This window comes from Anoplopoma fimbria, chromosome 20 (assembly GCF_027596085.1).
Source record: "Anoplopoma fimbria isolate UVic2021 breed Golden Eagle Sablefish chromosome 20, Afim_UVic_2022, whole genome shotgun sequence".
In the NCBI taxonomy this organism is placed as follows: domain Eukaryota; kingdom Metazoa; phylum Chordata; class Actinopteri; order Perciformes; family Anoplopomatidae; genus Anoplopoma; species Anoplopoma fimbria.
In genome coordinates, this window is record NC_072468.1 from 24,154,003 (window position 1) to 24,180,860 (window position 26,858).

The 26,858-nt window shown below is 40.5% G+C and overlaps 1 protein-coding gene across 1 annotated transcript in view; it reads right to left on the reverse strand.

Moving 5' to 3' along the window:
• LOC129109367 (thrombospondin type-1 domain-containing protein 7A) overlaps nucleotides 1-26,858 on the reverse strand; it is a 142,760-nt gene that overhangs the window by 36,125 nt on the left and 79,777 nt on the right. Inside the window, exons 9-13 of the mRNA XM_054621404.1 lie at nucleotides 15,999-16,114; nucleotides 14,744-14,879; nucleotides 12,829-12,932; nucleotides 10,202-10,396; nucleotides 8,727-8,993 (exon numbers count right to left, since the gene is read on the reverse strand). Of these exons, the coding sequence (XP_054477379.1) occupies nucleotides 8,727-8,993; nucleotides 10,202-10,396; nucleotides 12,829-12,932; nucleotides 14,744-14,879; nucleotides 15,999-16,114 (818 nt within the window). The remainder of the gene's footprint in view (nucleotides 1-8,726; nucleotides 8,994-10,201; nucleotides 10,397-12,828; nucleotides 12,933-14,743; nucleotides 14,880-15,998; nucleotides 16,115-26,858) is intronic.

Consider the following 26,858-nt stretch of genomic DNA (forward strand, 5'->3'; position numbering starts at 1 on the left):
TATTTTCCCTCGGCTCACGGGGTCATGACACCGTCAACGGGGCTGATTTTAAGGATCTCCCTCTGCTTGTTACTTGTGTTTTTCTGGCTCTTTCACCATCTCTTGCCTCTGATCGCGCCAGCACACACAGAGGCCAAGGTTCAGTTAGATATGTTGAAAAGATATGACTACTATGAACTTTTGGCTGTGTCTGTAACAACATGATTTTCCCAAAGATTTTCTATTACTAGGCAGAAGTCTGTTTAGTAGACGGAACCTAATTTATTTCTGAGGCCTGCTTGGCACTGGCCTGTAAATCAGTTTAGCCTTTGATTAAGCAAATCAATGAGGTGAATGAGCCGGGAAAGTGGAGTGTCTAACCACTTCCTCGTTCTGATGTGGCCTCCTGCAGACTGCTTGGCTCTCTTTAGTGGGAGACATGTGGTGCTACACTGACTGACGGGTTCGCTGACAACACACTTCCCACGTTTCAGAGAAATCCCACTGAGGGTTAGTTACAAATCAATTTCTGTCAATGTATATGGTGAGTCATTTTTCACACTTTCTTTTTTGTAACCTGTGGAACAGTCTTGCTGAGCACATATGTTCTCCTGTAGCACCATCATGCTTCACACTGAGCTGCTGGGCAACAACACCTGTCTGCTGCTGGCCGCTGAGCTCTGCTGGATAACATAGAGTGGTAGTTGCTCATATTCCTCTTTTTAAAAAGTTTGTCCCTGCAACTGATTTGAACAAGTGATGTCCCATTCTCAAAGCCAGATCATGTCATCAGGCCATGTTCGGACCAAATATAGCGATGCATTAAAACAAAATACATTCAGACAACAACAAAAAAAGACATTTTTTTGTGTTGTTGTGGGTGCGCTGCTAACGGTACTGTTGAGAAGATAAAATGGAATTCAGAAAGTCAAGTTTGAGTAACACACCCGCACATTTTCTAGGCTCATCAGATGCCAAAACACTGCACAACAGCTAATAATAGAATGAGACAGGATCATACAGCTTTTGTTTTTACAGCCTTGATGAGTTCCAGGTAAACAGCGGAATAATATCGTCTATGGTGCAAACTTATCCATCATGAATATGAACTCTATGCTGCTGCAAAAGATGAAGTGTTTTTGTCGGATGACCCTGATTACCTACAGTGGTTGATTTGATATCAACAGGGACTTTTGTTTAGTTTTTGTTGATGCAGTGAAACAAACGTTAGTCTAAATACAACCTTAGCATTGATCTGGAGGAGTGAGGGGTTTGTTAGTCAGGACAATGTGTGCATGATCCTCTGTATGGTACAAATCCATGTGCAATAACCCGGTGACTTTAAAATCAAATTGTTTACATATTTATTCAAGCAGCCTTGCACTCTGCATATTTGCACTTTTATCTACACTTCATTGTCGTTGTTTTTTGTGTTTTTATGTTTATATATATATATACTTTTGCATTTTTATATTTCTGTGTACATAATAGTTAATGTTTATCCTTTTTTCCTTCTTGGACCTCCTTGATTTTTCTTGTTTATTTGTCTGTTTCTGTGTATTAGTGAGCGTAAGTAACCGGAGTCAAATTCCATGTATGTGTACGCATACATGACCAATAAAGCTGATTCTGATTCTGATGAGACGATCCAAATAAATCTGGCAACCAAAATCGTACAAATCTGAGTCCTCTTACAATTAAAACAGTCTCACCCCCAATAAGTCCTATAGTTTTTCTTTTCTGTTACCGTCTCTCAGCACAGCCACAGAACGCTGCTGCCAAAGGTGGAAACCTCTCGCTCAGAAACACTTATGGCAGAAGGATGATCGGAGCTTAAAAGCAGGGATAAAACTTGGCTCAGCTGAAGACGACAGTTGAAGGGTGATCTTACTGCCCCAAACCATGCTGACCCAAAGCTGAGCAGCACCATTCCTAAGAGCTAATATGATTTAAAAAAAAAAAAATCTATTTAATCCAGTCAGGACTAGAGTCCCCGTAGCACCAACTAAACTCACAGTGACATAATGATCACATCCATACACATGTGTGCACGCATACACTTCGGCCTGACCTCCTTACACTCGGTTGCCCCTGAGTCCAGATCAGCATCTCTACATCAACACCTTGCTGACTTCAGCGTGACCTCTGCAATAAGCCTCAGCGCCTTTGACCTCCCACCGTTAGGCCTAGAGTCAAGACGTGTCACTCTGAATCACTGACGCCGCCACTTCAGCTGGTCTCACAGTGCGAACGCTGCATCGCCTCCAGCCTGCGGGGTTCACTTGTAGTTCGGCTGATATAAACCCGTTAGGTGTCGTGCCAGGCTCTCACGGAGGTCTTGGGTTGAGTCCAGGTAGGAGATCACTTCTTTTTTGCCAATAGAAGTCAACTTGTAACCTGGCACTCCTGCAGCTGTAATTCCCCAAGCTGTTGGAACTGCTGACGGCTCAACTTCACCTGAAACGTTAACAATCTCACTGCCCAGCCAACTCTTGAAGCTCCCAGTGATAATTAGGATATGCACTCAAATACCTCTGGAAGTAGACCAGCTTTCTAACAACAGCCAAAGTATGTCAGCAATGTGCTTAGAACATAAGCAACCGTATAAAAAAAAAAAAATTGCTTAATCTGTTAATGAGGTTGTTATTTTCTATTTGCACATGCAGGAGCCCACTGCTATTCCTAGCATGTTGAAAATATCTGTAAGTGATATTTTGATGCAGAAATAGAAGACAACCACATAAAAAATGGCTAATCAAAATCAGAAATTGTATATTTGCACATACAAGGAATTAGGCTTGGTGATTGGTGCATGACAATAAACATAGTGCAACAGTATAAGACAAAGTCAGGAATAGAAATATGAAAATGTACCATAGAATATGAAAAACAAAGAATATATATACACGAGTATGAGTATACAAATAAGTCTGTTATTAAGTGTAGGGAGCAGTGCATGGATGTGTAAATGTATGTAAAAATATATATATATAAAAATGCAGAAGATTGATCACCTGCACAGTCATCCATTAGCTGAATTCCCTGAAGCTCCATAACTTTCTGGGAATCTCTGGCCTTCATCCCAGACATTTTTGTAACGCAATTATTTTCCAGAGTTCTCAGTTCTATAGAAGCTGTTTAGCTAAATGAGATGAGTAAAATTGTGTTATTCTTCACACATGGCTTGTCTAAGTGAGACACTTCCTTAGTTTCCCCCTCTGGGTATCTATGAAGGCTTATCTTGTTTTACAGTGTTTAAAATGTGCTTCTCACTGTCAATTTATTTAACTTAATATTTAATGTTACCTGTAAAATGTTTATTTGTGTACTATAATGCTACAGTGAGAATAATGTTTGTGTAAAATGACTAAGAAATGTTTTCTCTCAACGATCACAAGAGGAAAATATACTTTTACAATGCAGAACCAATAGAAAATGCTTGTGATGTTATACTCTGCTGGATTGATATTTGTAATGGGACTTTTCCCAACATATTTTTCACCTGCAAGGATCCACTAGCATGCCCAACGAGGACACCCTGATGGTAGATCGAGCCACCATTAGCGTTGGCCTCTGAAACCAGATTCTGTCCGCTCTATGGGTGTGTGTGGCCCCGAGAAGCTTCACACAAACAATTTGGCTCCAGGAACCATCCAACATCACAACCTGATTTTTGACCTGTTACACCCCCTGTGACACAATCCTCCCCAAGCCAACAGGGACAGTCTAATCCCTGGGTGCTCCGCCACAGGCCTGAAGGACCCTTTGATGATCCTAACTAACCATAACAGACACTGAGATTAGTCCTCAAACCTTCACAAACATCCTACAATGTTGTAATGCTCAATAAGGGTCGCCATGCACCAACAAATCTGTTCTCCGCGGTACTGTTCAAGTTCGCAGGTGCTCAGCGAGATGCTTGCCCTTAAGCTTTACCCTCCACGGCTCCCCAGAGATGCTGCATTCCCTTCTCCTTTACCACATCCTGCTAAGACGAGGCCGAGGCCCCCTGAGCCGTCCTGTGATATTAAGTCATGGTAAAGGTCGGAGCATCACGGGTCACTTATCGTCATAAATATAGGAACTATATGAGTAATGTCACATATATATAGGACACAGCAGGGGACTTGTTACCAAGATTTTGTTCACTGACTACACCATGACCTTGCACAGTGTTGATGGTAGTAGGTAGTTTTTGTGTAGAGTTGGGATTGAAAACTCCCCTATGGTGTCGATTTAGAGCATAATTACAGAGGTGAGAGAAGATGATTTCAGTCTCTGGCCTGAGCTGGTAGGTCAGTGGCTTGTCTCTCCCGTTCCGGTCTCCACTTGGCCTTGAATAAATTGAACATGACAACCCATTAATTGGATCTTTCTTGTTCCTGACTGCAGCTGGGAACTAATAGAATCAGGAATTTGTGATTTGGATGTTACTTAGGGCTCTAATGGTTTGTGTAACTTCCACATGTTCCGGGGGGGTCAAGCCTCCCACATTCAGCCACACGCAGAATACCCGGTATGTAGACTGATGCACATGAGGTGGAACTTAAGCATTACATTATTACATTACAGGCATTTAGCAGCACATTTAGCAGCACACAAGCAAGTTCTGCTCGGACACTTTGAGCTGTACGCCATTAGCAACATATGCTGAGGTTAGCACAACTAGCAGATTGGCGTGCGAGTCAGTCACACTATGACGAAGGCAAATTAAACGGCAGAACTGGAAGACCCATTAGGAGGGTTCCTGGATCAGCTACAACAAGCAACAGAGAGAGAGAGAGAGAGAGAGAGAGAGAGTTTAGTATAAGATAAGGACAGTGTGTCGGCATTTCTCAGTTATATATGAAAGGAAACACATCAAAGGCATTGCCTCACTGGTATAATAACTGGCAGGTGCTTTGAATGTTTAAATATCGCCATGGTGGAATAAAGTGAAACCCTCCTCCTCATGCACACATTTTATTGGTCTATTCATCTTGTATTTTCAGTTTAATTGCACAAGAGATGCATTGCAGTTTTATATTGTGTTGCCTTTTGGGAAAGTGTTTGTTCAGTGTCCGTACATCATAATACATAGGTGTTTGAAATGTCCCTTATTTTTATAATGGAAATAGTACACCAAAGTGGAAAGTGGGCAAAATGTTACCTCCGTCTTGGACATTTGCACTACAGTCTGTTCATGATAATTAAAATAACATGTATCCTTGTGTGTTTTTGTGTACCGTTACACCGCAAATGTTACTCACTTCCTGTGATATTGTAACTCTATCTGCAAGCAAGCTACACTTTGATCATTTATATGATAAAAATATATATATATTTAAACATATTTCCAATATCCTTTTCGGTATGCTGTTCTCTGTAGTTCAAAATGATCAAATTCTGAATAAGATGGCTCATTTGCTGGGAACTGGAGAGAACAGCACACAGCGTAATAGAACCAGGGAGTCTGAAAAGTGAGCTTTTGCCACAAAGCTTGGATCAACGTGTACTTTTAATGATAATCCCCCCTTTTTTTTTTTTTTTTTCTGTTGAAATCTGTGGAATACAGAGATAACGACGGCACAGCTCGCCTGATCGACATCATAGCCGAGAGCATTGTGTCAGCGGCAGAGTCGAGGAAAGACCGTGTCTCCTCCTCTATCGAGATTGAAAGTGATGATGGCTCAGATGCGGAGAGAATGGCACAGAAAACGAAAGGAGGGAGTGGCAGAGAGAAAGGAGGAGAAGAGCGACCGAATGAGAGGGATAAAAGAGAGATTTAATGATATCTTTGAGACTCACACGCGCTAACGCCGAGCCTCATGAAAGTGTTTTTGTTTTTCTGTGCACCTCAAGGAACATATCTTTTGTCTGAGCCCATTGATGCTTGAAGATGAATGTGTGGATGCACATCACATAGGTGTAAAAATACACAGAAAACACACAAACACACGCACAACCCCATCCTTACGACATGCCCTTGTCACACCCACACCCAGATTAACTGATGCATATCTGGATCTGTGACTCACACAAGGAGACTAAAACCATGTTTATATATGCACAACACTGATGTATTCATTTGAACATCTCCCGCATTCTATTTCACAGCAATTTCACAACGAGTTTCTGAGCCAGGATTCTTTGCTTGAAGTATTTTGGATCCAAGATAAGACCCTACAACGAGGAGACAAATGATTCTGACAGGAGTGTGCCAGAAAACAGGCCTCCTAACGTGAAATTCGGTATTCGAAATGAGTTGCTAGCCTCCATACGAGGGGCTTTTTCACATGCGCACGAACAATATCCATCACTTCAGATTAATATTCAACAGAACAAAAAGTTCTTCTTGCATCTGCAGCGTTCCTAATGTGCTACAGTATATTTCTCACCTGGAAAACCAAGAAGTTGTGGCAAGAAAGGGAAAACAATGGAACATACTACGCCTCAAGATTAGTGCTTCTGTGCTTTGATGCAGATTTCTGTCAGAGCTGCTTGCATCATCAGGGCCCAAAGGCCAAATTTAAGTTGTTAGTTGACCCATACTGTGACATTTTTTCACTGACCTCTAACCTCACGTAGCCATTTATGCAGCCTTGGTCTCATTTATCGAACAAGCAACAGCTCCTTCCAAAAGCAGGGTCTCTGATACTCTGGATAATCCACCTTTCATTGGGACTGTTTCTTCATTAAAAAGAAGTTCCAATGAAAACTTATCACAGCTAAGTTTCAATCAATTAATAAACACCATCTTTCAGCCACAAACTGCACGCATCCACCAAATGTGGGGTTAGGGAGTGGAGGTTTGTCAGAGTGCATGGCTCTTTGAAAGGCAAACTTAGTAGCATAGTAGCTTGGCTTACTAACACTATGGAGAGTGACACGGACTCACCTTTCCTCAGTGAGGACCAGCATTTTGACTCTCTAAATGACCTTTTGTTCATCACATTGACATAATCAAGAAGTTGATTTCTTCATTCAAGCTGCCTCTCACCTCTTGAAATCTGCGTGTGCTAGTTTGAAATTTAACTGGTTGGTTTTCCAGCCAAGGAGGATGGTAGATAAAAAAAGAAACCTGCAAAACAATGCATTGCTTTTTTTCCCCAATTTGAATTTCCCATTACTATTATTTAGCATGTCATCTTGGTCTCATACGCTATTCTTAATCAATACTATAGTAATGCACAATAGTAATAACAGTAGTAGCACTTACTGTATACTGAGATATATTTAAACAGTTTCAACACTGAAGTGTAACATGTTTATTTTGATAAATTCAGTGGTATTCACCTTAAGTGCATTTTAGAATATAACATTTATAGAGGAATTAACAATAACAAGTAAAAATAAGTAACAGTCATAAGTTGAGAGTAATACGATGTTTTGATTCTGCAGTAGCCTGTTCAGTGTTCTTCAGACAGTTCCCTCACAAAGCTGTTTTTCCTCCTTCTTGTCTCCTGCTATGAAGTCTGGCCTCCTGCTTGTGAAACGAGTCATTTCACGGGGGTTGTGATGCTCTAAAACAATTTATCCAGTTTAACAGCCGCAACAGTAGCGACGGAGTAGACTCCGACTGAGCCTTCAACATACATGGTGTAAGCACAAGTTTGATTTGGTTGGTTGTGATTGGCCAGTAAGCCCCGTCCCGAATGACAGACGGGACCCAACGCCACACTGATGCAACGTCCCGCTGGGATTTGTCCCGGCATACCAGATGGCCAGTACACCACTGGATTGAAGAGACAGCAAACCATCAGCTCTCTCCAGTGTGTGTAAGAAACTGTAAGATATATTAATACCAGAGTGGCGGGTGGTCTTCATAATTGACTCTAAAGACTAAATTTACTCCCATTTTGCGACTGTCTGGTGGTAATTTTGGACCCTGTGCTTGTGCTGTGTGGGTTTACTGCAAACAAAGTTAGTGCGGCAGTTCCTTGAGAATCAAAGTCATAAGATGTGAAATGTCTGAATGGGTTCTTATCAACTGAATATGTCAAGGAAAGATTACAAAAGTCATAATCCATGTTCTTCTGTTCATTAATCCTTCCAAAAATCTTTATTGTGTGTACTTGAGCGTTTTTTTGATGAAGCGGTGAATCCACAAATCAAGACACAAAGAGTCAAACTTCAGTTTTAAGCACCAAAATTACATCATAAACCATTTATACTATTGATGGACTTTTTCCAAATATAGTGTGCATGAATGTATCAAGAGTTTTAAACATAATATTCTGGTGTTTAATTACTCAATGCGGTGAGAAACACAAACAGAAATCCATCAACCTCCATGGTGTTGGTGTGGAAGCTCAGAAGAAGACATGTCAAAACATAAACAAATTGAATTATCAGAGCTACGTGTTTTGGAAGGGAAAAAGTCTAAAGAGGTCTAAAAATATCGAGCAACACTTGTAGCAAATACAACTTAATTGTCAGATTGTCACACGAGTTTGTGCTTGTGACCTTGGATGACCCTGTTGAGAGCCATGCACCTTGGAGATGCAGCTGTCTTAGAAGTCCCTACACCTGAACAAATGAAAACTATCCTCATGACTTGAAATTTCTACTGTTCTTGTAACTTGGGTTGAATCAACCCTTTAACAAAGCAACAAACTCTGTGATTAAACCCCTGCAGTGCACACACACACACACACACACACACACACACACACACACACACACACACACACACACACACACCACACACACACACACACACACACACACACACACACACACACACACACACAAATATTGGTTCTCACCATGACTGTTGCAGCGTAAGGTCTCCACCAGCCTGTTGTCCTGGTCGTAGCACACCATGGCCTGGTAGCGGTAGCCCTGTCCACACTCCTTGATGTCCCCCTGGACCTTCATCCCCAGGAGGCTCTCCACTCTGCCTCCCTCGGGCAGGATGCAGTCTGACCAGTTCCCCACTGGCTGGGCGTTGTACTTGTCACAGGGACAGTACTGGGTCTCGCTCAAAGGGTACATTTGCGTGTTCTTGCACTTGTCTTTCTTCTTGCTCCTCCCTGAAGGCCAAAAGATGGACAAAGATGAGTAGAAGAGCTTTGGGAGAGGTGACTCTGCTGGTGTTGGTGGATTTCTGTCTCTTGTTAGGCTGATGTGGCTGACGAGTGTCATCATATTTAAGGCAACTTTAAAGCCCTTTGGGGTAGTCAGAGATAGTGTGCTCACAGAAAAAAAAAAAGTCTTGATGACTCATGATGATAGATTACTCTGGCGAGCAGAGTGCTCTTTCACTGAAACATTTGTTCTTTTTAACTTCAGACATGTCGTTAATGTTGTTAACCATAAATCAATAGGCACATTTGTTTTCTTGTGACAACAGGAGTTGTTTCGCATGCAAATGAGTAGATATATCTTTCGTGTGACTTACTATCTAACTGCCTACAGCATATTTACCTGCAGGTGCCAGTGTCTCAAGCAAGCTGTAGGTTTGAATGTAAATCATTTTTCTTTTTGCATTAAGGAAGTAAGTCCTGTTTTGGGACCACAGCTGGTTGTTGCTAATTGCATCTAATGGCAGCAAACTGCAGTGTAGCATCCTCTAATGTTTCTGTAAAGGTCAAAGTGGCCAACAGGCAGCAGAATAATGTACATTTTGCTCATTATAATGATCTATATTTCCTACCCACTATCCTTGATGTCATGGATGTGAAGGTATTGTTTTTGACTAAGCAAAGATCCTGATATACATTAAAACTTTTAAAACGACCTCTTCAGAAAGTGTTTAAATGCATTACACGTCCTCTCTGCTCCTTTATACTTGGGTGAATTGATCAAAAGATTTCACATTAGGGGGAAACAAAAGCTTTTCTAATCCACTTTCTCACAGTTTAAAGTCGACTTCCCACCCCCGTAACCTCTAGCAGAGATACCTTAATGCATCGCAGATCTTATTTCATGTCATTTTGCTGTTATGGCTGTGATGCACAGGGGAAACTGTCTAGGGACCACCTGATGGATAACAAAGGCTGAGGAGTTATTTTAGATTTGTTGCTTTAATCCCTCTGGAGCATTTCGCAGGCAAGAAGTACCTGAAGAGATTTATGACCTTGTGTTTAGCTCGTCTCTTGGAGCGCTGCCCACCAACATTAACCCCCTAAACTGTCCGGTACCTCGCCGACGCTACAGCCACAGTGCAAATAAGGCTGTCTGAGAAGGGGGTTTAAGAACAACACTCCGTTGTTTGTGCTGAGTCTCTCTCTGTTCTCACCTATCAATGCCCTCTTTCTGGTGCGGACCCCCACACAGTCAGCCGTGCACGACGAGAACTTGGACCAGTTGGTCAGCTGGCAGTCATCCTGGCAGGGGAGCTGACAGCGCTGAGTGATGGCGGGCATGGCCTTGGCGAATTTCAGACATTCGCCGATGTCGGCCTGCGTCCCGTCCAGCTGGCGACAGGACACAGCTGGAGGAATTAGAGGAAGACGGGTCACAAAAGGCTTCATTAGAATATAAAGTGGTTTAATCTTTTAATTGTTTCCACAGATGGATTGGTAGTTAGAACGGGAATTGAAAAGTGCAGGACAATGAAGTATGGTGATAAAAGAGGACATTAGTGAACTACAGGAGTACTGGCTATTCTGTTAATATATGCATTCGTTTGAGGTACTAACTTCTATATTTTTATGTTATACTTCTACTCCAATGCAAGTCAGATATCGTACTATCTACTCCACTACAACTCTTTCGGAGCTTTAGTTTCAAAGAATGTTGCAGGATTCACATTTAATGGACAAAACACACAAGCAACTTGTAAAATATGCTGCTTTATATACACCTTGTGGTATTGACCTAGAAGATCAATACCACCAAGGCATGCATCAACTTGGGTTATGTCTGAAGGTTCTTGGTTTACTTATTTAATAGTCCAGCTCATAACTTTAGATGTTGGAATGCAGATTTTCTTACTTTTGGACTGAGCCAGGCTAGCTGTTCCCCCCTGTTTCCAGTCTTTATGCTAAGCTAAGCTATACTGCTGCTTTCTGTGTTTTCATACTCTATTTATAGGACAGACGGAAGAGTAACACCAATATTCTCATCCAAATCATCTAACCCAAAATGTCAAACTATTTCTATAATCATTTAAAGAAACTTTAAATGCATGATTGGTATTTCTACTTTTAAAGGGCTTCTTAAATGATCAACATTGAGCTTCTGTTCATTGAAGTGATGACACTTGATTTACTCAGAATAGATGAAACTCATTCAGAGACAACACAACCCCAACTCATCCCTGTTACTAGTACAATGACTGTACTGTACCTTTAAGTACAGTAAGAGCTCCAAATACTTATTACCCCACTGGTGAGCAACATAACATCAAATAGAGATTTAAAGAGGGCAACTAAAGAGTCAATGAAAAATAGATCATAACTGTATTACATCTCACAGGGAAAAAAACAACAACTATAAGCCTAGCAGCCACAAATGCATCTTTACCTCAACTGGTTTAAAGCCCACAAGTCAATTTGTGTTGGCTTGCATCATCACATTCTTTGTTCTTTCAATAAAGGGTATTGTGTTGCTGCAATATTTCATTTTCTTGTGATGCAGAGGTCCTGCAGAGCTGCACCTTCACAGATAACTCAATCTCTAGGCGCACTTTGCTGAACCCCCCCCAATGGACTCTGCTATGGTTTGGAAAACCCCTGTCTGGTGGTGTGTTAGGTCAGGTCTTATCGTGTGTGTGTGTGTGTGTGTGTGTGTGTGTGTGTGTGTGTGTGTGTGTGTGTGTGTGTGTGTGTGTGTGTGTGTGTGTGTGTGTGTGTGTGTGTGTGTGTGCAAAAGAGAGAGAGAGAGAAGCACATGCTTGAAGTTTTTGTGTGTTTAGTGCTAAAACAGTGATTTTTGTTCCCATTGGAGTAAAGCCTCTGTCCAGGTAAACAACATAATACACTGTCAGGAAAAACGCTGACTAGAAAGGACTGTGCGTCTTATTTGGTTTACGTCAATGACAGAAGTGTCAGAGGGTTGAACACACGAGCAGGATGGTGCAAACGTCGGGTGTCACATGGTATGAAAACAGTAAAAAGCTGCACAGAATCTGGAGTAGTGTGGTGGTGAGTATGTCTAAAGTAGACCTTAAAGCATTTTCATGAATAAATTGATTCTTCCATCCATTAATGTAAGCTAGCGCAGACGAAACAGAAATATAAGCACTAATAATGGCGTTCTATAGGAGCTGGAACATAATGAAATTGATCATTCTGCGTGACCCACTGAAATTGCATTTTTATGAAAGCCTCCCAGGACTACATGGCACATCCATCCTCTATGAAAAGGCAAGAGGAAATATGCTTTTAAAGTGGGAGAGCCACAACTCCTTTAAAGCACTTGTCACTTATGCGTGAAGCCCATGTGAGCAGGAGTTTGGGCTGCTGTATGCTATAGGTAAGGTGCAGCATTTTCTCCTAAATTTCAACAAGAGACATTTGATTAAAATTGCATGACAAGAGCCTGAGGTGAAAAAAAAAAGCCAGCAGTGAAACAAGCCAAACTGTCAAACCAGTCTCAAGGGGCACACGGTGAGCTGTGACACATTTCCTTCCCAAACTCAGGAGGATAACAAAAACATTTTTTAATAAAATAAAAAACAACCAGAAAAAGAAAAGAAGTCTCTTGCTGATTTTTCTTTAGGAGCGTCAACTTCAGCCTTATAAGTGGGAGGATTAGATGTGTGCTCTTGAGTAAATTGGCCTTCTCTCTAAACCTTGGCACATCCATCTGCTGCTTCGTGGCCGGGCTCCAGAAATGAGCAAAAATGTAATTTGTGGTGATTAGGAACGGTTCAGCGAAGACGTGGAGGGAAATTGGAGATGAAGAGATTGGTCTCTATACCTCTTGTTTGGAGTCCTGGTCCACAGGTCTCCTGCGCACCGGGACGGTCCTGTCTGAGAAACCACGGCACCAGCTGGCACTTCCTCCATTTGTGAGTTTTCCACCTGGAATAAATAAGGACAGAATAGTTATATTAATGCAACCATAGTGTTCACTATTACAACAACAGTGTATCACACAAGAAAGTTAATATGTAATAAAGTTCTGTATATAGGGCTGAATTATTTGAGGAAAACATTTACTTTTCCAGACCAATATAACGAGGTATATTGCATTTATTTTCCATATATGAAACTACAGGCTTGTTTTGGTAGTATGTATTGTATTATACCACAAACGGATCTTGTTACTTCTTTTTTATTGTGATAAAATAATGCTTGTTGTTGAGAATCTGCCTTTTTGACCAGTCAGCCAGAGAAAAAAAATCAATTTGGCTATTTATGTTTTAGTTATCGTAATAACAACCTAACATTTCACAAAGTGGTGGAAAAAGTATTCAATATATTCAATATATTTACTCGATTTCAAGTAAACATCCTGTATTAAAAATTTCACTTAAACAAAAGTACAAAAATAGTACTGTATTATAAAAACATACTCAAAGTATGAAATATACTGATCACATGTTTAGTTTTAAAATCTTGACCTGAAAAGCAGTGGTGGAAAGTAACTGATTACATTTACTCAAGTACTGTCCTTAAGTATGTATTTCAGATATCTGTAATTTCCCATTTCTGCTACTTTCTACTTCTACCATACTACCTCTCAGGCAAATTTAACATTTATCTTACAGCTTTAGTAACCAGTTACTCTGATTAATAATACAAAATATAATCATTAAGTAAATTATGATATCATTATATAAATAAAGCTTTATTGGTGAAACAGTGTGATGAGCTTTCTTTCACAAAACCACCTTAGGTCAAAATGTACACACTGTCAGGCAGTGGTGGAATGTAACTAAGTACATTTACCTGAGTAATGTACTTAAGTACAATGTTGACATGCTTGTACTTTACTGGAGTATTTCAATGTGTCTCTTTAGTGATACAAACAGAAAACACTCTTAAAAGGTCTAATTTTACTTTGAATACTTTAAGAATGTTTTGATGCTAATCTGTATTCATTTTGAATTCAGGACTTTTTCTGTAATGCAATACTTTTAGGCAGCGGTATTTATACTTTTACTAAACTTAAGGATCTGAGTACTTTGTCAACCACTGCTGTCTGGTGGTTTTATTTTATGCCCTTTATCAATATTCATTGAAATAACTGCGATAAGAGGAAGCACATTATTATTATTAAAAGTGAAACTCTTGTTGCACTCTGTAATTAAGTAATTGGCCTGATTAGCTTGCTGATTTTATTGGAATGACACTAAAATTCTTAGAATTGCCCCTTTTCCAATATTCACCATCGAAAAGGTCAGTTGTAATCAGAGATCAATTGTTTCCCCATAGAGCTATAGTGGGTATACTGTTTTTTTACCACTAGCTCTATAATTACATGATGTATAAGCGTGATAGAGATAATTAGTTAATTAACCTATGATCCTCGATAGCTTGTACTGTTTATTATGCTGGTCAACAAAGAGTAAACAATAAAGTGTGCATCTAGAAATAAACACATACAGTAGATACAAGCAAACTCATACAGAAAAGGTGTTTCTTTATGTCATATTTACATATTTCTTACCAGAATAATTAATTACAAAACAAGCAAATACTGTCAAACAGAACACATATTGTGTGTAATGAATATATGGCTGTATTTGAAAATACATGAAGATAAGATCCGGGCCAAAAACAGCTCTGTTATAAGGTGCTTAACATCAAACAACTGATATTTTGTGAATTCAAGGTATAAAAACATTAAACCTGAAATCACCATCATGGGATCACTGAAGTGTTTTTACCTGAATCCTGGACAGACTTTGGGGACCTCGCAGTCCGTCTCCTCCTCCAGCACCTCCGGACAGTCCTGTCCTCCGTTGGATGGCAGCTGGATGATTAGACGTTTCCTTGATTGCTTTCTCTTCATGGCGTTGCCAGCTGAACACACACACACACACACACACACACACACACACGAACACACACACACACATGAACACACGGTTATTGAAACAAAAGAAGACATGTCTGCTTGGGGAAAGTGATGAGAAACATGTCAAAATGATAAGCTACAATGTAGGCTGCTGTGTTAATACTGTTGCCAAATCTAATTGGACAGCCAATGCAGACAACATGCACGTCTGATTCCTCGGATATCAAGCCAACAACAAATATGTAGACCTTGGAATTGACTCAGATTAAATTTACGCTGTTTACACGTGTGTATTTGACCTCAAGTAGTTAATTAAGATGAAACGAGCCTCTGGATAGCCCTGAACCCTGCCTGCTTCAAACCTTTGTGTGTGGGTGGTGGGAAATTTCTCCACACAAGGTGAAAATATCAACAGCGTCAAGTAAAAATAAAAAGAGCAGCCAATGGAACAGCTCGCTCGGAGAGAAGAGATTTATACCACAGTGTCATGAGAGGAGGTCATCAAAATATGGATGGTAATGATTTTCAGATGTAAATCATGTTCTGACAAAGGTGACCTCATCCGAACAATGTCTGAACTCTGTTGCAGCGTGAAAAAAAACAACAGCAGCTCGACTCACTGACACTTGCAGCCAGCAGGCGAGTCGGCGTGCCAGGGCGCACTATAAGAAGTCGGCCCAAAAGGTTGTCTAACATGCCGATCTGTCAAATTAATTATGCGTAACAAGGCGTGAGGGCGAGTGTTTGTGTGGTGGTTTAATGTGTCCCACCTCTGTAGTTTTTCCACTCAGTCAATTTTAAACTTGCCTCTGTGTATATTTTTGAGCCGGGGCAGAGTCAGAGCAATTTGTTTAATTGATTATTTGGTTATTATCAGTATGGCCTGAAACTATGATGCCAAATAGTGTGTTAGAAATCCTTGCTAATAACACTATTAATGTAAAACAGGAACCAAAGACTTCAAATTACATAAAAATAAACACATTTGTAATGTGAAAAAAAGAATTTGCTTTTTTTTTTTTTTTTTAAAGGGAACAAATATGCTTCCTTCTCAGGCAGTTTTATTTCCCATCAGTCTGGTCTTCTCTCCTTTCAAGTGATTCAATACATTCTTTTCACTGTACCTGCGTCACAAGTAACAGGACACGCTGTCCAGTCGCTGAAAGGGGTCATGATGCAGTCTTTCTTGCAGGGCAGCTGACACGGGCGCACCGTGCTGGGGCGAGGGCCGTCTGGACACCTAGGCATCGAAAACACACACACACACACACACACACACACACACACACACACACACACACACACACACACACACACACACACACACACACACACACACACACACACACACAGAGAGAGAGAGAGAGAGAGAGGATGTAAAGTAACACTGCTGGGAACTCTTTACACATTCAACAAAACACAACAGCGAGTGGTCTGAAATCCTGAAAGGCACATAAAAACTGAATTATGTTGAGTGTTGCTCTGTGGATTTCCGGACACTCATCCTTATTATTATTATGACTCATGACCGATGCTGAAAGCATGTTTAGGAAAAGACACATCAGACAGGAAGAAAAGTGCTCTTTTTAAATCAGCGGGTGCTGAACAAGAAAAACGCTGATAACATCTCCAGGACCTTTTGGCCTAAAAACTGTCAAAGCGCCACATGAAACCTGAATACATGGTTTGGATTTCTGGTTATTTTAAAGCTGCACTAGTGTTTTTATTTTTCTGGTTTCATCATCTTAAATCACAAGCGAGTGTAGCAGGGAGGTTCTGAAATGTTGCTCTGTATGCACAGATTAAATCCTGGTGTTGGTAACAGGCACTTTACCTCCTACAGGAAGCAGCATTTAAGTACAGCGTGTGCTGTGGAGCAAGAGGTGCTGGCAACATGTAGGCAGAGAAAATAAACACAAGTGTTTGTGTAAGCAACGGCACACTGAGACCATAAAATATATATGTTGATGGGTGTTTTTTTTAAACTGTGATTTCATGTTCATGTTGGTTCATTTTGTACACACATCTTCTTAACGTCTGTCCGTCCTGGGAGAGGGAAACCTTTTCTGTTGCTCTTTTCAGAGGCTTCTTCACTTTTATTCCCTGCTAAAAGGGTTTTTGGGAAGTTTTTGCTTATCAGAATCGAGGGTCTGAAGATGGAAGGTCTTGTGTGTTGAAAAGAGTGTAAAGCCCCTTGAGGCAAATGTGTCCTTTGTGATATTGGGCTGTATAACTTTCACTCAGCTCTCACTGATACCTTTTCATTATAAAGGCAGATCATTTTTTATGTGAGTGTTTGGAACTACTACCATTTTTTTCTGGCAACGATCCGAACATAAAGAGTCAAATATGAACTGTTCCCAAAGTGAGAGTTGAACTAATACCCTTTTTCAATCAAAATCACCTGCTGAGATATTTTATGTTGTAGTACAAAAAGTTAAAATCCCTTAAGCTTGTTTTAACCACAGATCTTTTTTCAGGCATCTAACCATAAATACATTAAAAGAACCCTTTGACTTTGAAACAAAGGAACCTGAGGTGCAAAAATGCTGATTCATTTATGGCTTTTAGGACTCATTCCTTCTGTATACGTCTATTGTCAGTAGATGTGTATGCCTTTCATGCTTTTTATTCAGGTGGGTCACGTTCGACATGGCCAACAAACCCGAAACCGGGTTAGTAAATGTGGAAAACGTTACGGTAGTTACTTTTTCTTTACATTCTTTACTTAATCAGTCTCTCTTTAATACTTTCTAACCAGCGTTTTTGGATTGTTGAAACACTGGAAAGACTTAGAAAGACGGTTTCATTTTGTGTCTGTCGAGTGTGTTTTAATGATCAGCAAGTTAAAATGACTGTTTTTTGACTGGAGTCTGGTCTCCTTATTGATTTCATTCATCGTATAATCAATTCAAAGTGTGTCATCGTTAACATTTGGTGCAGCATTATACTGTAATCTAGCATGTTGGTAAACAGGAGTCTGATACAGAATGAACTTTTTACAATATTTACCTTATGCCGTGAGGTTTCTGGTTTCTTAACTTAGAACCCAGAACACTGTTGGTGCTCTGCTGCAGCTTAAACTGAAATATGGATGCTCCATGCTCCATGCTCCACCCAAACTGTAAAACATCACTTGGGCCCCAATGACTCTCTTATATATGTACCAATAGCACAGTGGCTTGCTAGGGATATAAACCTTGTTTTAAGGCTTTAATAAATATCACTGGAGAGGTTTGGCACGCCAACCATCTGGGTATTGCTCGAATGCAGAATGTAATTATTCTCGGCACAATCTAGGGCAATAAAAACTGATGAAAACCTCCGTAATCACATCCAGTTTACGACTGATGTATGCCATCTGGCTCGCCATGCTGGAGAGATATAGAGAGGAGGTGGTCACGTTCCCCAACAGAACAATGTGGGCGTCACGGGAAATGTTAAGCAAGTCTACATGAGGGTGATTCACATTTATATCTCTACGCTGAGGAAAGGGTAACACACACAGAGAGCCATCAGCAGCAACAAACTCCCTTGTTTTAACTGGATCCTGCTATCAGTGATAATCCTATTGATGGCACCAGATAGAGGGGTCAAGCCGAGGTATTTAGAACAAGGGTTATCATGGATAATCTTCAGCCATCTAAGCACCTCGGGTCTCCTGTGCATACCACCAGGCGATGATAAATAGGTCGAGATAGATCTGCTGGAAGCGATCTTGTAATCTGCAAGACTGCGTCCTCGGGTCCTCGCAGCGGGATGACGCCGCTCTGTTCCACGGACGTGTCGATCATCTGGGTCAGGTTTAATGGTGCTAAGAATGAGCGTTCTCTCTCCTGGGCGTCCCGTACTCGTTAGCGTTGTGTTATCAGGGAAGCGATAGGGAGCCTCACTGGGAAAATGTAATAATGTTAGGGCGACGCGAGGAGAGATTTATTTTTAATACCAATAGACAGAGCTAAATCCCTCCCGAGCGGAACAAATCCTCTGGTGTCTTCATACAAGTGAATGGTGAACGGATGCTGGATGCAACAGAGGGAGGAAACATTTACATTTTCTGCCTTCAGCTGATGCTCACGTCTGTAAAGAAGTGAACGAACAGGTGTCTAGCTGGAGGATACTTCAGCAGGAAGCCAACCCGTGAACCTGAGACTGAGGAACAGTCTCTACACTACACCTCAGTGCCAACCAGTTTTTTTAATTTTTTTATAGCAATTTATATATAAACTGCAGCCTCTACAGTCTGTAGGGATTCACGGAGCTCTTTATCAAGGAAGAACCTGGCAGAGAACGCTGCACGGAGACAAAAATAAACATCTGCAAGATCTAAACACAGTCAAAGTTTATATGGAACAGATGGAAAAGCAATTTATTTCATGAGCGATTCCAATAAGCAGGAGGCCGATATCAAACCTGCAGTTGCATGAACCAAATTATTGAAGTCTCAGAAAAACAAAATAAACACAACCTTTTTATTTTGCTTTGTTCATCAATTAACAGCTAGAATTAATATTCTAGACTCCAAATCGGATTGTTGATCAATAATAAGACCACTGAGGATTTTTTATTGGCGAGTAATCGGATCAAACCATTCTGAAATTAGGATATCCTGAACGAATATCTGAAAAACATAGCTGAAACATAAAAATTTCATATAAAACACAATATAATATTCCTTTGGTTTGTTATGGTTGTAAGGAATCCCTAAACATTTCTCCTGCTAATTTTTTTTTCTCATTGATTCTATATTCCTTGAAGATTTTGCCCCCAGGCTTTGAGACATCGCTCCACGTCACGAGTGATCAGAGCACCAAGTGCAGTGCCGTAAGATGATTTGACTTCAAGAGCTCTCTGACAAAGAGGGGATTAAACCTTTGACCCTGTTAATATCCCTCCGCTACACAAAAATGGTAGCGTCAGAGGACGAGCTGCAATTTAGCACTTGTGTGAGATCTGGAAAGAAAACGGGCCATAAAACAATATTCCTATTTCGATAAAACTTTGGCCTTTGATCCAGACAGAACACGGACTGAATACCACACTAGAGGAACTCAAAGACTCATTTCTGAAGTGCAGACTACCTGTCTTTTAGATTTCACCTTCTCAGCGTTCTCTCTCACATTCACACAAACAGACGAGAACGTCATTACCATAAAACAACAGCAATGCTTGTATGTTTAAATGACCAAAACAACTTCTGCTCGCTGAGAAACGACTCCTTGTGGTTATGAATCATGAGTCATCTGTCAGTAGGTTAATGCGGCATGACGTCGCTGCAGTGTCATAAACCTTTTAAGGAGGAGGTAAGGAGGGAAGATTGAGCGAACAGAGACTCATGACTTTGAGACAGAATATCCCGTCTCCTTCACCCGGCCATGAGAACGATCTTTCCCTTCTCTTACTCAGTATGTTTTGGGCCAAATCTAGGGCTGCACAATAAGCTGGAAGTTTATCAAAATCAAAAGTTGTCTTGCAGCAGATATGTCCTGACCTTCACATTATACTGAAAGAAAACATCTTTGTTGGGAACAGAACCACGCAAAAAAACAACATAATCATTTTAATATGACTTTCAATGAAAATGAGAACAATAATGTAAGAATTATTGGTCCAAACAATATCACGATCATCAAAATAATCGCAATTAGATATTTATTCAAAATCATGCAGCCCTGACTGAAACCTAACCAAACCTTAGCCACAGTGGATATACCTTTAAAAAGTCTAACATTGTTCTAGAAACCTAGGGTTCATTTTTGATTCCCAGTTGAATTTAGCACCTTTAGCTAGTTATCATGAGCTATTATTTTTCATAAAGAAACATTGCAAAATTAAGCCCTTTTTTATATTTCCAACAAATCAAAAAAAAAAACAGCCACAACATGCGTTTTGCATACATGTTGCTGTAATGCACCAAATTCTTGTTTAAGCCGAGAAGCCGTAACAAATCTACAATTAGATGAAATTTCTGATTGAATTTCACATTTTACAATGCTGGCTCTGTTTCACATGCTTTCTGATTGCCTTTAAAATCTAATCTACTTCATAATTTAACAGTTTGGCTCCATCGTATATCAGTGAGTTGCTGCATTCATGGAAACAAGAGCTCCTGGTTGTGCACTGCTCAAAGACTGTCACAGAGAAATGCACTTCTGGTTTGAGCTGCATGGCTGTAGCCAGCTATGAGTTTATTTCCTAAAAAGCCGACCTCACCTGAAACTGAATGACGTGAGACCGTTTGAAACTGACAGATATCTGCGGTGGTGAGATGACTGCAGGAAAGAGAGAGTGTGGAGCACCGCTGTGTTTCCATTGTGCTCTGAGCGCCTGGCAGCACAGAGGTGTTCACTGCAGTGATTTTACACAACTAAAACTATATGCTGATGATATAGATATTCACATTATATTAGACGATATTATAAAAAACTATTGATGCTCTGTTGTGCCATTCTTTAAAGTTATTTGGTGGTATTATAAGCATAAACTGCGTCCCTGTCCTCCGGGCTCTCTGTGGTTTGAAATGCAGTTTAATATATTTATGATAAAGTGGATCTACCCTGAACTTTACCAAAGGTGGTGAACTTATAAAAATCACAATGGTGACATTCAGAGGAGTTTTGTTGGTTTGGGTTTTTATAGGGCAAGTTTCTTTAAATGTTATCTTTTTTCTTATTAAATTGCAACTATATTCTCGTAATATTACAAGTTTTTCCTCTATTGTCGACATCTAGAGAACACAGATACACGGGAAACGTTTTGAATGTGCAGAAAGTTGTGAACATGAGCAGAAATCTTGTTCAATCACATATGAGCTATTAAATTCAAAGGGTTTATAAATGTATCATTGAGGTGAATAGCTTCCCCCTTTAAAGAGGTCAAAGACACAAAAGAGGGGAGAAAAGTCATACTAGTGTAGTTTTTGAGTAGTTTCTTTTCAACAGTAGAATAAATATTTGAAAGCAATACAGAATGCCTGCGAGCCTTACTGCATTATATTACATTATACTTTTATATTTTTAATTTCAACCTGGCGCTTGAATTTTTTTGCTTTTCTTTACATAAATAAAAAACTTTTCCACCATAAATTGATGCAGAAAAATGTTTTTTAAGCATGCATATTTCTGAATCAGACAGTAACTGCAGTTATGAGATCATTTGATACAAAAGTGGGATGTTTTTTTCCCCTGGTGTTCTGTCCTGGTTTTGAATCCTGGTCCTTTTTGTGTGGAGTTGGAAATAGAGTCTTGGTTAAGCTGTTCATGTCGCCCTCTCTCTCTCTTTCTCTGTCTGTGTCCATTTCCTTTAAACTGGAGACTCTAAATCAACCATAAGTGTGAATGTGAAGTGTGGCTGTTTGTCTGCGTGTTAGCCTGCTTACGGTCTGATGTGAGCTGCATGCTAGGAATGGCACAAATCCCAGGAGAGCATAAATACGATCAGTAGGTGCAAAAATATGATCGTGTGGTTGGTCACTCCCTGTGGGTAGTTAGGTCTCCATACCCGACACCTACATTTGGATTTGGGTGGATGAGCTGAACGGGATTAGGTGCTTTTCTGTTATTGTAATGTAAATGTTTGTCTTAACTTCAGTTCTCTCTCTTGATTTTTGTTTCCTTTAATCCTCTTGTTGTGTGTTTTAAGTGTTTTACATATCGGGCAAAGAATTGACTCATAGCAGGTTTTCCCTCTGCAGATAGAAATCCCCCTTTTATTCTAATTATATTGTAGCCCCACTAATGATGGGTATTATCCAACTTTTGATGATTAAAATTCAATTATATTCCAGTTTTTTGGAAACAACAGGCCATGTTTGTTGGCGGACCACAACACCAGCCAGAACACTAACAACACAATGGTTGGCTTAAAGACCGTGGGGGTGTGAAGATAGCAGTAATATAAGTATTTATGCATCTTTCATTATATGTACATTTTGTCGTTCCTCTGTTTGCCTCCTTCATTCCTCCTATTCTCTCTGATATTGTCTTTGCTTTTCAGATTTTGTTTGATTGAAGAAAAAAAATCTTTATTTACAAGGCACTTGGGGTATCTTATCCTTGACTTACTGCACTCTTTTCTATCATATGAATTCCTCTCTCAACACTTCATGTGTGTGTTTATGGCCGTGGTAATGCTCCGCATTGCAATGAATGAAGCCATCCAGTAATGGCATGTGGTTTTTAACTGACTCGCTGGTTCCAGTCAGTGTCACAATCTCATAATGATATTTAAATGTCATGATTTGTGGCGAGGCGGGGACGTGCACAACATGGCACCGGGAGCTCGTCCCAAAGCACAACATTAAGACATGCAGCCAGGCTAACGCTCACGTTTCGCCTGCTGCTATTAGCGCGTCGAGTAATCTGTTCGGCGAGAGGCTGGGTTTGTTTTGTTTTTTTTCGAAAAATGAGCAGATGGTTGAGCAGGATGAAGAGAGGAGATTCAAAGCAAAGAACTGTCAGTAGTTTTAAGAGACCACACACACACACGCACACACACACACACACACACACACACACACACACACACACACACACACACACACACACACACACACACACACACACACACACACACACACACACACACACACACACACACACGCAAGGTCTGGTGGGAAAAGATAAGGCCTAATTAATTTAATTATCAAAATAACGGACTACAAAACAAGAACATCATTTGTTTAATTTAGCATAAAACGGTTGGAGTTCTTCAAGAACCCTTTTCAGTGGTGTCTTTGGCCTCCTTCTGGAGGCCTTCAAGATATCTATCACAGTCAAAAAAAAACACAGGGAGTAAACACAGCCTCCATTAGGAAACACGACAGCCAGATGATTGACTGGGCTTAATACAGCTGATGTCGAACATCATAACCATGAATCATTCAGTTTCCTTCTTTTCCCCCCACAAATTCCACAGCATCAATGTGATTATACAAACACACATTTGGTTCCATTCAGCACACAGACTGTCAGAATCAATAAGCAGACGTTGTTTTTTTCTCCTCACACTGCAACAGCTTTCTAGATGGGATGATAGCAGCCCAGGCCTGAGGCACTGACATATTTGTCTCTGTTGTGTCTCCAGTTTCTATTGGGCTTTGACAGTTAGTGTTTATGTCTGTCTGTGTGTGTGTGTGTGTGTGTGTGTGTGTGTGTGTGTGTGTGTGTGTGTGTGTGTGCGTGTGCGTGTGCGTGTGTGTGTGTGTGTGTGTCATGCACTCTGAGAGGTTCACTGCCTCAGGCTGCAGGAGGAAGACAGCTCAGATCCATCTATGAATGAGACGGGGCACATCTGCATATGCAGGGTGCAGGCGGCCATGTTTGTTTGTTCTGCCGGGATCCCCTGGGTGCACTGATCAAGACTACCTGCCAGTTGGATTTTGCCAGATGAAGACACGCAGTGATGAAAAAAAATGAAATAACTATATTGAGTCACTCCTGAGTGCAGGCGAGGAAAACACTGTCTCAGAGCAACAGATGGTCCAGGAAGGCAGAGCTGCTGATTCTTTACGCTTTGTTGAAGAAATGGACAAATCAAGAGCTGAAAGTGCCTTAGTGGTCCGTCAACTCTACAGGGGTGGTGAAAAAGTAACGAAAGCTTTTATGACAGCCCAAAACCTTTACTCAACTATAACCATGGTGAGAAATTAAAGGAAAAACCTGAATAAATGAGTGGAGAAAGATAAGATGCTTCTATTAAGGGCCAGAGCGGATCACTGAATGGAGAGATGAGGATGAGAGTGATATGTCATACCTAAAGGTCTTCACAACTTATCACTCCCAGTTCATCAAATAACTGGTCTAATACCGCAGCTTGGTCAGGGGCTCTACGCTTCAAACTATGACGCTCTAGGTACCTCGTTAACGTCAGCTTTGAACGTGGATTCATGGGGTATTTTCCCCAAAAAACTTCCCAACTTGGGTTTATTTTTGTTTTAAGGTTACTTTCGCAACAAAAGTACTTGGTTAATCTTAGGAAAAGATTGTGTTTGGGGTTTAAATAAGTAAGTACAGAAGTTGGGTAAAGTAAGTAAAGTTTATTCAGACAGGACTTTAACAGTGGTCTGCTAGGTGAAAGTCCTGTGTTTGTTTGACCCATCCAACCTCCAGCCCATGATCAATGTGTAACATAGAAAGGCCGACTACTCTTTCATTTGAGGGGCTGAAATGAGGGAATATTTGAGTTATTTTGTCTTGAATGATTGATGGACCAGAATAGTGCAAATGAATTGCATGTTTCGGGGAGCTCTCGTAATCTTTAGAACTTTCAATTTTGTTTTTACATTTTTATGTTAATTGGGATCTTGATGTTTGGATCAGGATGGGGATCTTATAGAGATAAGGGTTGGTTATAAACGTTTCAGCTTTATGTTGTTGTTTTTTTAGGAGGGAAGGAGATTCGTTTAGAAAAAAGTTTTCTTTTTGGAGCCCATGTCGAGGTGTCCTTGAGCGAGACACTGCACCCCAAGTATATGACTGTAGCTGTATTTATATAACGATTGTAATAAAGTTTGTTAACGTCCATCATATCCTAGTTTTTAGTGTCAACTTGAGACTTCGTTCATCTTTCTCATCAAACTGTTGGCGTTCGTTGCATGATGTCATTGTATTTCTAAAACCGTTCCCCTCTACATAATAGATAATCTGATTTGTTTGTTGTCTGTTCTTTTTAGACCAATGCTCATGCATGTTAATTACAGATGATTTGGCCTCTTCCAGCTCTGTTAATTGTCTCATATTGATTTGAAAACTTGCTTATCAAAGTGCTGATTGCCAGACCTCTTTTATAGCTCACAAATGCGGCTAATTGGCAATCAAACTAATAGGACCCATCTTGGTTTGTCATTGTGAGTTGAAGAGTCAAAGTCATCTCCCCATGAGGTGTTCAAATCACATCCTCTGTATGTGTGTGTGATAGTTCAGCAACAAAAAACTTTTATGTGTTCACAGCTCAAATAGATATTGTACACTGCCAGCTTCTTTCGGTTATAGAGCAATGAAAGTCTGCATGCTGGTTTACAGCCTGTTACTGGACTCCTGCCAGTGACTGTGGCCTGAGGGAAATCCATCAGAGGACTTTGAACAAAATCTTTGAAGGGTTACAACAGTCGCAGCCCATGCAAAGGGACACAATAACGGATGCTGGGGTTGCCTAAAGGCAGAGTCAGAGTGAGGGAAGCTTATTCAGCACCACGGACAGCACCACTGGTCCATGAAGGCAGGTAAAAAGAAGCTTCGCAGTCTATGAAGAGACTCCTGTGTGACAGCACTCACTGTAACTGTCATTCTACCCTACTGAAGGAAACTGAGGCTGTTTTTCTGGTGTTCAAACAATAGTGGACCATATTTGTCTTGGTTGTGTTTGGTTTATTTCTATTCATATTCCTCAATTTCAAGCAAATCACAGCCTGTGAACAAAATGTCTCAATGTCATATGAAACTCACTTACTGAACACAAGTTTTATTGTTAAAAGGGTGGGTTGGGAGTTAAATGGAAGAAATTCTCCGTTATTTCCCTGGTATTGTCGGAAAAATCTCAGAAAAACCTGTGGAACCCAGGATATTCAGCATGTACTTGACTGTCCTTTGCAATGAAACAAAGACGGTTTCTCCAAACCTCATTTAATGCTTCAACTCAACTGTCATAGCTACAGTCTGTCCTGAATAAGTAATGATGCCATTACAACCGTAGTAACGTGTAGCTTCCATGCTACACTGGCAGCTTCATCAGGTGTTGTGCCAGCAGTCAATGCGAAATCGAACAGACGATAAAATGTGTTTTGAGAAAATGTGAGTTACTGCAACCACAAGAAGCCCTTTAGCATACAGCCGTGAATGACCACCCACAAGATTGTGCAGTTTGGTTCAACAGTATGTGAGATTAGACGTAATAACACAAATGTCTGCAATGCTTGATCATAACGCTCCTTGTACTTATTTATACAAAGCAGGCACAACAGAATCCAGCACTTTGACCATATGATT